General features: G+C 39.9%; 1 protein-coding gene across 2 annotated transcripts in view; it reads left to right on the top strand.

Moving 5' to 3' along the window:
* The window catches only part of Sec24d (SEC24 homolog D, COPII coat complex component), an 84167-nt gene that overhangs the window by 23731 nt on the left and 47847 nt on the right, over positions 1-12589 (top strand). For both annotated transcript variants that reach the window (XM_042697587.1, XM_042697586.1), the window contains exons 7-8: positions 2368-2479; positions 3004-3131. In XM_042697587.1, the coding sequence (XP_042553521.1) occupies positions 2368-2479; positions 3004-3131 (240 nt within the window). The remainder of the gene's footprint in view (positions 1-2367; positions 2480-3003; positions 3132-12589) is intronic.

Here is a 12589-nt window from a genome sequence, read left to right on the forward strand (position 1 = left end):
TATTTGTGTGCTGTTACTGGGGCTTGAACTCAGCTTTCTACTCTCACTTGATTTTTCCTTCAGGGCTGGCACTCTACTACTCTACCACTTGAGCCACACCTACACTTCTGACTTTTTATAAAGTGTTTAATTAGAGATAAGAGCCTCTCAAATTTGTCTTCCCTGGAAGATTTAGATTGCAATCTTTAGATCTCAGTCTCCTGAGTATCTAGGATTACAGGGGTAAGCCAATAGTGCCCAGCACGTCAAACAAACTTTTGAGAAGACCAAGTATTGAATCTACGACTTCAGTATGTTAGGCATATCTCTGAAAACCATGACTTTTACCTCAGATATTTGAGGTAGTTTTGTTGGTTGAAATGATTAATATAAAGCCTTCACTGATTTTGAATCAAGCTGATGAAACTTCTAGTCAAAATATAGAATGTAATTACAGTGTTTTGATTTTCCTGCCACCTCTTAGGTGGCCTGTGGTAACTTTTTGTCTTGCTGCAGTGATATTTGGCACACTTCCTATATCCTTAATTTAATAATCATTCAAGTTCTGTGAATTTTGGCAGACAGAAAAAAATATATATTTAAAGCCAGTCTGCATGTGTTGCAAACATTTTGAGAAACCAGTAAAGTTCAGTTATGTCTGGATTGGATGGGATGGACGGAAAAGGCAGAAGATACATTTTAGAATTTGGTGAAAGATAGTTTCTTTATGAATATCAAAATCTTCCCATCTTTTTATTCTTCTCTGGACATTGTTCTTATCCCCTCATACTTCTCCTTTCCCTTTTTTGCCTTCTTCCTCTTTCATATTTTTGTTTGCTTTGTTTTGATTTTCTTTTCTCCTTTTCTTCCTTTTCTCTTTTCTGATGAAAGAAATGAGGAGAGGGAGAAAGTAACAAGCAAGGTAATTATTAGACTTTCTTCTTTTATTCTACTTTTTTATTTGGCAGTCGTGTGTCTTGAACTCTGATCCTGGGCACTATCCCTCAGCTCTTTAGCTCAAGGCTAGCGCTCTACCACTTGAGCCACAGCACCACTTCTGGTTTTCTGAGTGGTTTATTGGAGTTAAGAGTCTCACAGACTTTTCCTGCCCAGACTGGCTTTGAATCATGATCCTCAGATCTCAGCTGTCTGAGTAACTGGGATTACAGGCATGAGCCACCAGTACCTGGCCCTTTTCTTTTTATCCATACTACCTTTTGTTCATAATTTTCATATCTCTAGACAGTTACAACAGTTTTTTAAGCCCTCACATTTCTTTGTCAATACATATTTATAGTACAAAGACATGTTTCTAACTGGGGACTTTGGCTCCCATTAATTTCTATGCATCAGGCAGAAATCTGCTTGGGAAACTATACTGTTCTTGTCTTTCAAGTGAGGAAGACCCGAAAGGCAAATTGAAGATCAGGAGAAATCTGGAAGAGAAATGTAAAGGCTTCTTTAGGTCATGTATTGTAGATAATCACTTCTGAATTTTTTTTAGTCCTCTAAAGATTTCTTTTTATTAAAATATCTTTTTAAAATCTTGTTTTAATTTCCTTTCCTATGAATTTTAAAAATTCATTTACTTATTTGTTGTATTTATTATTATTATTTTATTTATCACAATATTAGGGATAGAACTCAGAGCCTTGCACATGCTAGGCAAATACTCTCCCACTGAGCTATATCTCTAGCTCCCAGAATATTTTTTAAATGCTTACCTCTAGGCCCAATAATAAACTGGAGAAAAAGTTCTTCAAAGGGTAAGGATCAGAGCTCTGAGAACGAGAGAAAACAACTGGGAAACTAGTGATCTAAAATTTGGAAGTAAACAAACATGGAACTGAAGAAGACCTGGTAGGTCTCACTGAGAATCTGATATTGGGGTTGGAGGCATGGTTCAGTTGGTAGAGCCCTAGCCAATTAGTGAAAGCAGCAGGTACTGAGTTTGAATCCCAGTCGGACTCAACTCAAAAAGCCAAGAAAAGAGATTTTTTTTTTCTGTTCCTTGTGGGGCCTGAACTCTGGGCCCGGGCACTGGGCCTGAGCTCCTCAGCTCAAGACTAGCACTCTTCCACTTGAGCCACAACGCCACATACAGCTTTTTCTGCTTATGGAATCAAACCCAGGGTCTCATGCATGCAAGGTAAGCACTCTACCACTGAGCCACCTTCCCAGCCCCAGAAAAGAGAATTTTATATGAAAGGAAGTATGTGTGTGTGTTATGTGTATGTTGTGTATGCACATGTGTGTTATCTCTGTGTGTGAAGGAAGGAGGTGCGAAAGAATCAAGAAGAAACATGAGCAGCTGGTATTCGCTCCTCTTTGAGTGTTGACATGAGTCTTCACTTACTTTTAACTTGCCCTTGGTGTTCTGTTTCCCAGATCCAGGTGATTGAGGATGACAGAGCCACCAGAGGGGGACAAGTTTATACCACCAACATCAGAGGCCAGGTCCCTCCGATAGTCACTACAGATTGTGTGATACAAGACCAAGGTATTTCTCTATTTTCTTTAGGATTCCCATTAGTATATGTTAGTTGTACATGTAGAATTGTCACTTTAGTTGGCAAGTCTAGACAGAACATGGTCAGAGTAAGGTCATGTTTGACAAGGCTTCACCCCAGAAGTGGTATGCAGTTACTTACTCTTGTACCCTTGCCATGTGCAGAGGTATTGATCGAGGTGATTGTCACCCAAAGGTTTTACGCATTCCTGGTTTTTTTGCCTCATTGTTTGACATCTTTTATTAAATCTAAATACCTGTCTAGTATACGTACATTAAGCTACATTAAGACCCAATTTATTGAAAAATAATCATAGTAATTGAAACATCTATGTTATATCTTTAGTAGTACTCAGTGTCTTATAAGAAATGAACAGTGTCCCTAAAATACAGATGGAAGAGTTTTACAGGTTCATACATAAAACATGTCATTGTCTACCTTTGTAAATATGTACATGTCTCAGGGAAGGTTTGTTTCTAATCAAGTTCTGCATATGTCACTTTGAATGTTCCAGGAAATGCTAGTCCTCGCTACATCCGGTGTACCACATACTGTTTCCCGTGCACATCAGACATGGCAAAGCAGGCTCAGATCCCACTAGCAGCTGTCATCAAACCCTTTGCCACCATTCCATCAAATGAGGTATGACTGCATGGCACAGATACAATCATGTGCAGACTCCAAAATTCTTTTCTCATCTTTATTTCTTTTTTTTCTTTTATGGGTCCAATCATGGGGCCTGAACTCTGGGCCTGGGTGCTGTCCCTCAGCTCTTCAGCTCAAGGCTAGCACTCTACCACTTGAGCCACAGCGCCACTTCCGGCTTTTTTCTTTTTGCTTATGTGGTGCTGAGGAATTGAACCCAGGGCCTCAGGAATGCAAGGCAATTGCTCTACCACTGAGCCACCTTCCCAGCCCTCATCTTTATTTCTTATACAGTTATTTGGTATTAGGAACAGGAAGTTGGAAGGTGGTTATATTATGCAAAAACATCTGGTCATCCAATTCATTGGAACAGCATAAATCTCCTAAATTATGTTCTTTGGCATCTTGTCCACCAGTCATGGATGGACTGAGTCAATTTGTGATCTGTTGTAATGATGCATATATACAGAAACTTCAACAGGTCCTGTAGCATCAAACACATGATCTGTGGTGAAGCCTTTTTGCCCTAGGTGGTGTGTGTGTGTGTGTGTGTGTGTGTGTGTGTGTGTGTGTGTGTGTGTGTGTGTGTGTGTATGTATGTGTGTGTGTGTGTGTGTGTGTGTGTGTGTGTGTGTGTGTGTGTGTACAGTGAGAGAGAAAGGGGGGCGGGAGAGGGAAAAGGGATTGAACCAGGGCCTTAGTTAACACTAGGCAACTACTCTAGCACTTCAGTTATGTCCTACCCACCCACCCCCCCCCCCCCCCGGCCCTTTTTTTATATTTTGTTTTTAAGGTCTTCCTAACTTTTCTAAGGCTGGCATTGACCTTGAGATCCTTCCTGCCTCTGCCTCCTGAATAATTGGGATTGTAGTGCATGCCTGTAATCCCAACTGGGCCAGAGTGCTCATAAATTGGATGTGAGGGACATGAGGTGAATGACCTAGTTTCTTCCATCCCTCCTTCCTGTCCACTCTAGAGGATACCATGTTTGTATTCTCCAGAGGGTGCTGCAGTAAGATGCCATCTTAGTAGCAGAGTCAACAATGAGAAAACACTGAGTCTGCTAACTCTTTCATCCTGGATTTCCCAGCCCTCAGAACTTTGAGAAATATGTTTCTATTATTCACAGATGAAATAAAAGAAACACGAGATAAATAAATCTGCATATAGTTGACTTTGGAAAGATGTGCGCCACCATTTTAAATCTGCCGTGAGCATACCTTCCAGATACAGCCTACTTCCAGTGCTGCCATGCCTTTCCTAATGGTCCTGAGAGATGGATACTCATCCACACAGAGACACAGATATGGTAGCAGAGAAGCCAAACTGGAAATGGAAGAAAGGCTTCACTTCCAGCCTGGGCTTTCACTGTCACCCACTGCATATTCCCATCTGCTAGGCCGAACCACCCATGCTTCCCCTACACTCAGGCCAAAGCCCCAGTGGCTCCCCTCCCAACCTGACCCTTGGCCCTGTACCTACTGGTCCTGTGGGGAAGTCTGTTCTAGATGCAGAGGAGGAGGCCAAGCACCCCCAGGATAAAGCAGGTCTGACCCCTTTTCTAGGCTGATGTGGGAGGTAAAGCAAAGTGCAGGGAGGGGGCTGGTAGTGGGGTCTACTTTACATTGCCAGAGGGAGGGAAGACAGAAGGGAAAGATAGCAGCTTTCATACTGTGTGGGGGTCTTTTCTCTCTCTCTCTGTTTGGACCTGGACACTATTCCTGAGCTGCTTTTGCTCAAGGATAGTACTCTACCACTTGAGCCACAGCACCACTTCTGGTTTTTTCTGTTTATATGGTACTGAAGAATGGAACCCAGGACTTCATGCATGCTAGGCAAGTACTGTTACCACTAAGCCACCTTACCAGCCCTCTCTTATCTCTTTATGAGCAGAGGGAATGCTGCCTCTCTTCTTTGGGGAGTCAAGGGAACAGCTTGTACAAGGCCTCAAGCTATCTCAAGATCAAGAACTGTATTTAGTTGATACTTACCTTTTTGATTTTAAACTTAACCCAATGCCTATGAACTCTTCTTTCAATTTTTTAAAATCACAAACATTTAATGAGGATGAAGTAGACTGATACGCACTGATAGAGATCTGCTGCATGCAATGCCCATGTGTGTTTTAGAGGATATTTTCAACATTTTAAGATATTTCAGACAGAAGCTTTGAAAGACATTTCCTAGTGAACACTTGTTTCCTCCACACTGAAGTTAATGCCCAGATATACTGTTCTATCACATGGCTACTCCTTTGTAGTCTGCATTCATTTCAGGTAAGTTGCAGATAGCAGTTCCCTCTAGCAAGTCTAGCAAGCACATCATTAACTAATGTTCAGTATTTGCTTAGTTTCCATAGAGATTTCTATTTCCCTTTGAGGCAGAATTTATTCACAAAACATATATAGTTATAGATATAGGTACAGATAACTGGCTGGGCACTGTGGCTCACGCCTGTAATCCTAGTTACTCAGATGGCTGAGATCTGAAATTGAGGTTTGAAGCCAGTACTAGCTGGCTAAGGGACAACACCTAGGCCCTGAATTCAAGCCCCACTCTGTATTGATACCAAAACAAATCGTGTGTGTGTGTGTGTGTGTGTGTGTGTGTGTAGTGAACCCAGGCCTTACATATAAAATGTACATGTCTTATTCCCTGACAAATTCCTTTGTAACCTAAACTCATACCAAAATCTAGAACCTCATAGTTACTCTAAAAAGTCAACTCACACTCCTTCCTGGGCATTCCACACTTCACAGTCTCACTTTCCTTGCCAATTACTGTTTTAATTTTATTTTTTAAAATACAAGATATCAAGCCAGGTGCTGGTAGCTCACACCTGTAATCCTAACTCAGGAGGCTGAGATCTGAGGATTGCAGTTCCAAGCCAGCTCTGGGCATGAAAGACCATGAGACTCTTATGTCCAATTAAATACTAAAAAAGCTGGAAATGGAGCTGTAGCTCAGTGATAGTGCTAGCCTTGAGCAAAAGAGCTCAGGGACAGCACGCAGACCCTGAATTCAAGCCCTACTACTAAAAACAAAGCAAAACAAAACAAACTGACAAGATTCCAGGGGATTTAATGATAGGAGGGGTAGTCTGGACACCAATAGGCTGGTTGTGTCAGGCAGAGGATGACATCACTTTTGATTCAAAAACAAATTACATGTATACAAAAAGACACACCTGGAATGTCATATACCAGAATGTCAACACTAGTATTCCTGACCAGTGTTTAAGCATTCTTCCCTTTGTTTTTTGTATTTTCCCAAACACAGTTATTTCTGAAACAAATAAATAGTACTGAAGAGAGACAGTCATTATTAAATGCCAGGAGTTAGGAATGCAGGCAGCCATGCCAGATGCCAGCAGTCAGGGTATGCAACGCTAGTCTGGGTGGTAAACTCCAGAAGTGCGACACAGTTGTTCCCTCTCCCACGGTTCCTCCTATCCACATTTGATGTTCTGAAGAATTACACTTAATAGGACTCTATAAATAAAACAGACACAGGAGCACAACGCTACTTGCCAACTTGCTCTCATGTCCCTGCAGATGACACTGCTCTCTAGTCCCTGCAGATGACAGTGTTCTGTGCTGCTACACTGCACAAGACACACTAAAATCAAGGGCTCCCTCCAAACCATAGACTGCTGTTTTTCCTGACCCCTGTTCCTTTGCCCGTCTCAGTACAGTGTTTTAATTGTTTTCCACACAGATTTGATTATTTCAGCAGGAATAAGTAGGGTGGTAGAGTATGCACTCTGTCATGGTAACTTTTTTTTTTTTTATAACTTCATGGTAACTTTTCTTTGCTCTGCATGTGTCAAAAACATTATGCACCAGTGATCTGTTTATTATCGGGAATACTATTTCATTGTAACGATGTGTCACTTACATAGTCTTTCATGATGGATAGCCGGGCTTTGTTTTCACCTTTTGGCTACTGTGAGTAAAGCAACTATGAACAACCTTAGCCTTTCCAGGACTTGTCTTCCTCTCTCTTGAGTTAGCATTATTTGTTTCTGTAATGTATACTGATATATAATATTATACATTACTTTTTATTTTTATTTATTTATTTTTGCCGGTTGTGGGACTTGAACTCTGGGCCTGGGTGCTGTCCCTCAGCTCTTCAACTCAAGGCTAGCATTCTACCACTTGAGCCACAGTGCCATTTCCGGGTTTTTCTGCTTATGTGGTGCTGAGGAATTGAACCCAGGGCCTCATGCATGCAAGCCAAGCACTCTACCACTAAGCCACCTTCCCAGCCCCTCATTACTTTTTAGAGTCATTATTCTCACATAAGTAAGAAACAGGTAAAGTATAAAAAATTTGAAAGATGGAAAATATACAATGAAAAATAGGTCTTTTCCTATTTTATATATATATATATAGATATATAGATATGTATATATATATACACTTGTATATGTGCATACATTTCTGCATATATATGATTTTTATACCTATGGGTATGCGTATATAAGCAGAAATGTATGCACGTATATAAGTATATATACACACATGTGTATAGAGACATAAATGTATACATACACACTTTACATGTATATGTGAAAATATATATATATATATATATACACACACACTGTTTTACATACACACACACACATATATGTAATTTTTTGGTGGTGCTAAGATTTGAACTCAGAGTCTAATCTAGCTATATTTCATTCCTACCTTTGCCCTTTCCCATTTTCAGACATCTCTTCCCTGATTTTAGTGATACCCATTAGAAATAAAACAGTGACCAGAACATAACAATAGCTATATAAATGAAGATACAGCTTATGCATTGTTCTACACTGTCTTCTTCAAGTCCATTTGTCTAGTGCTCACTCAGTGCTTCTGTGTACAGAATAAGCCCCATTCTTTAAAACAGCTGTGAAGGACTGGGCACCCATGGCTCACACCTGTAATCCCAGCTACTAAGGAGACTGAGATCTGAGGATCACAATTAAAGCCAGCCCAGGCAGACAAATCCATGAGATTCTTATGTCTAATTAATCAGCAAACAGCCAGAAGTAGAGGTGTGGCTCAAGTGGTAGAGCACCAGCCTTGAGTGGGAAAAAAAAAAAAAAAGCCAAACAGGAGCCTTAGGCCTCAACTTCATTCAAATCCCAGTACTGGCCCAAAAATAAAAATAAAAAACAAATAAGCCTAATTTAGTAATAAGAGTGCCATTGTTATAGGCATCTGTGTCGAGCTTTTGAGATGTCTACGGATCTGAGAACATAGTAGCATTCATTGTATGAATCCTAAAGTGGAAGAAATCACTGCCTTATGGTAAATGAGTCTGGAAGGGGGCAGCCATTATTATGACTATTCTGGATTTGGGGCAGTCACCTTCATTAGTGGTCTGGACAGGCAGTGAGCACAGCTTCTCTCTGGAGAGAGTGGCTACAAACATCTTTCCTACTTCACGTGGCTCCTATGCTGTCTGCATGGTTTTGTAGTCCTCTGTTACTTTCATAATCAAGAGGAGATAATCATTGTATCTTCAGAGAAAGCTGAAGCTTATATAAAATAACAAAATATCCTGGGCAGGGTATTTTTGTTGTGCATTAGAATTGTTGCTATGTAGGACTGATGCCCCAGAATAGTGTTCTTGTAGGACAAACCTTGTACATGGCAGTGAATTTGCCAAGTTTTCAAGTAGACACAAATGAAATCTCTCTTCCCTCCCCTACTTATGACCTGAGTCAAATATCCAGAGAAGAGAACCAAACACTTAGTGACTACTCACATCTGAAAATAGACTCTTCAGTCTTCTTGATATAAGTTAGTATTAACAATGAAATTATTTGGTTAATCTATTCCCGAAAATCTCATTTTTAAGTTTTGTTTGTTGACAAAAGCTTTTGTTTATATTTATGTATGTATGTACATTTATGTATATATGCATACATATGTATGTATGTATGTATGTATGTATGTATGTGTGTATGTATGTATGTCTTTGATGGTCCTGAGGCTTGAACTTAGGGCCTAAGCACTGTCCCTGAGCCTTTGTGTGCTCAAGGTGAGTGCTCTAATCCTTGAGCCACAGCACTTCTTCAGGCTTTTTTGAGTAGTTTATTGGACATAAGAGTCTTATGGGGACTTTTCCCAGGCTGCCTTTGAACTGCAATCCTCAAATCTCAGTCTTCTGAGTAGCTAGCATTATAGGCATGAGCCACCAGTGCTGGGAGACAAAAGCTTTCAAATATTAATCTGAGCCTTTCCCAAAGTGTGGATATGCATTCTATATGCATATCCTATATGCATACACACTGAGTATATTTCTTGTTACCTAAAGTTTTATTTTAAACAAATACTACCTCTTCTTTAGCCTAAAATTCTCCTTTTGTGAAAACTTACATTGCATTAAAGTCTTTGTGCTTTCCAAAGTAATAAACAGGTGAGGTTAGACTGATAACTTATTTTCAAAACTGACTTAGGGCGAAACTCTACTTGAGGAAGCAACATGCTGTTCACCAGCCCTTGAACTCAGGACCGACCTTGAGCTCTTGCTTGGCTCGTTTGCTCACAATTGAAGCTCTAGCACTTGAGCCATGCCTCTAATGCAGTATTTTGTTGGTTAATTGGAAATGAAGTCTGATGGACATTTCTGTACATGGTGGGCTACGATCTGTGATCCTCTAGGTCTCAGCCTCCTGAGAAATGAGCTACTAGTGTGAGCTATCAGTGCCAGGCTTAACACACTTACTGTTTCTAAAGCCTAACTCCTGACCAATTCCATGCATTGTGACAGAGCTCTTTCTCTATTCAGACCATTTCTACAGAAAGTACTTCCTTTTTTCTTGGAACTTCAAGAGTAGAATTACTCTGAACATACTATGTTTAAGAAGTGTTACTGGTTGTTGCTGCATCTGTAATCTAGCTGCTCAGGAGGCTGAGATCTAAGGATTGTGGTTCAAAACCAGCCCAGGCAGAAAATTCTGTGAGACTCTTACCACAATTAACTACCAAGGAAATAGAACTGGGCTCAAGTGGTGGAGGGCTAGCCTTGAGCAAAAATCTCAGGGGCAGTTCCCGGGCCCTGAGTTTAAGTCCCAGGATAGGAAAAAAGAAGCACCACTGTCCATTTTATGGCAGTATCTTCTTGAACAAAGACTTTCTCTGCTTAAAGAAATACTTTCACTTTTCGTTGTTGAAATAGACTTAGAAAAGTCAAGGAGTATGAAACACATGTAACAGCACCAGGAAGAAGTTCCCCAAGGGCATACTTTAAAACAACAACAACAACAAAACCCTTAAGTACTGACATACTTAACTAGATCTAAACCTGTAGATACATTAACCATAAAGAAACATTATTGCCCTAATTTGCCAGAGTATAATTACAGGTTTTCTTCTTCTTATTATTTTAATTATGTTCAGCCTCTTATCGCCATTTTAGATACAAAGAAACTGAGGTGCATTTTAACAAAGCTTCACAGACAGGTGCAAACAGTAAGTCCTCTCTTGCAATCCAGTGTTCATTGTTGCATGTGAGTTTTTGGTACACGGAAGGACTATGATTCCTACAATGGTTGGCAATGATGGGGGTTTGTTAACTGAAGCAGATTGGCTCTGAAGACAAAGTTGATGTAAAAGCTTAAAAAGAAGAAAAAGAAACTGAGGTGCAGAGTTTGACAGCTTGTTGGGGTCAGCAGCTACATGGTAGAGCTAGAATCCAGTTCCAGGTGGTCTGCTTTCAGAGTTCTTCACTTTAATCTTTAATCAGCCCTGCTTCCCATCAAGTCAAAATTTGCAGTCCTCTGGGCCTTGCTCACATTTTTCCTGGGGCACCTCAGAAAACTCACAAACCTCACATGTGCAAAAACAGAATTCTGGTCTCCATATCACATTGAATCTCCCACATGTCAATAAATGGTTCAACGTTTATCTAATCACTTAAATTAGAAATAAAAATGAAACAAGTAATTGAAAATAAAGGATGACTGGATTTAAGTATTCATAATATACTCAAGGTAATGTTTTAAAGTGTCTCTCAAAGGCAAATGAATTTCATGGATACTGTTCTCATGAATGACCTTAAATGACTTGTTTCTTTTCATATTAGTAAAATGTTAGGCTTTGAGTCCTTATCTGACTAATATCATAGTCTTCATTATAGCATTAAAAATAACAACAACAGAAAAACTTTCTAGCTAGGCACTAATGGCTCCTAGCTACTCAGGAAGTTGAAATCTAAAAATCAAGGTTCAAAGCCAGCCTTGGCAAATCTAAAAGACTCTTAATTTCCATCTAGTCAGCAAAAAGCTAGAAGTGGAGATGTGGCTCAAGTGGTAGAGTACCAACCTTGTGTTAAAAGCCATGGCAGAGTACCAGGCCCTGCGTTCAAGCCCCCCCCACCTTCCCTGCCAAACCTTACTGAAGAATATCCTGATTTGGTATCTACTAAAATAATTTATTTAGTGCACTTTTTCAAAGTTTGTTCCACTGTTTTGACAGATCCTTTCTAAGTATTGCCATTGTGTTAGCAACGAGCTATAAATATAAACCTTCCTGAGCAGTAATCGCAGGAGAATGTCCTCAGTGAGCACTTGCCATGGGGTGTAAGCTGCTTCCAAGGGCAGACTTGTGTCATCTGTGTTTAACCAATCCTTCTTCTTGTATAAATTTTAATCCTTAAATGTTTGAAGTGGAATCCATTCCCACATTTAATATAATTAACTCCAGAAGTTAAAGAGATAGTGGTGATGCTGTTCTTTTTTTTATTTTTTCATTAAGTTGCATTTTTATTTGGGAGGTTGTATTTTAAGAAGGGAGAAATTCAAGTAGGATCAGTTGGATTTTGAGTACAAAAGGATTGAAGAGTGTAACTAACTTAATGGTGCATTTCTCTCCCTCTGACATAGGAAAGCTTTATACTTCATACAAGCGCACACATGCGGTGATATGTACATTTAATGACAGCATGTGTAAACCAGATGGTCAAAGCTTTTACTCCATCTGCAGCTAGACTTGGGAATACCTGTGTGTAGTTTTAGAAATGGATGGATATAATAATCACAGCAACATTGAATTGGTAATGGTAAACTCTTATCCAAAGCTATAATTTTTTACCTGATTGTGAATTCCTACGTACTTTGTGTTAGAAACTGAACTGGACTTCAGGGAAGTGAAAGGAAACTGGAGTTTTAAATCAGGGCTTTGTGCTTTCTTGGCTGGTGCTCTGCTGCATGAGCCTTGTCTCCAGCCCAGCTTTTTGCTTTTTTTTTTTTTTTTTGAAGTGGAATCTAGTGGATTTTCCTGTTCATTCTGTCCTTGAACTGTAGTTCTCCAGATCTCAGCCTCCTGCACAGCTAGGATGGCAGGTGTGAGCCACAAGCTCCCCACCAAACTAGTTATTCTTTGGCAAGGATTTATAGGTGATTTGCATATGAATTTGTATATAAAACTACCAATGTGAAGAAGGCTGTAATT

This window comes from Dipodomys spectabilis, unplaced genomic scaffold (genome assembly GCF_019054845.1).
Source record: "Dipodomys spectabilis isolate Male_0828 unplaced genomic scaffold, ASM1905484v1 ptg000225l, whole genome shotgun sequence".
Taxonomy (NCBI): Eukaryota; Metazoa; Chordata; class Mammalia; order Rodentia; family Heteromyidae; genus Dipodomys; species Dipodomys spectabilis.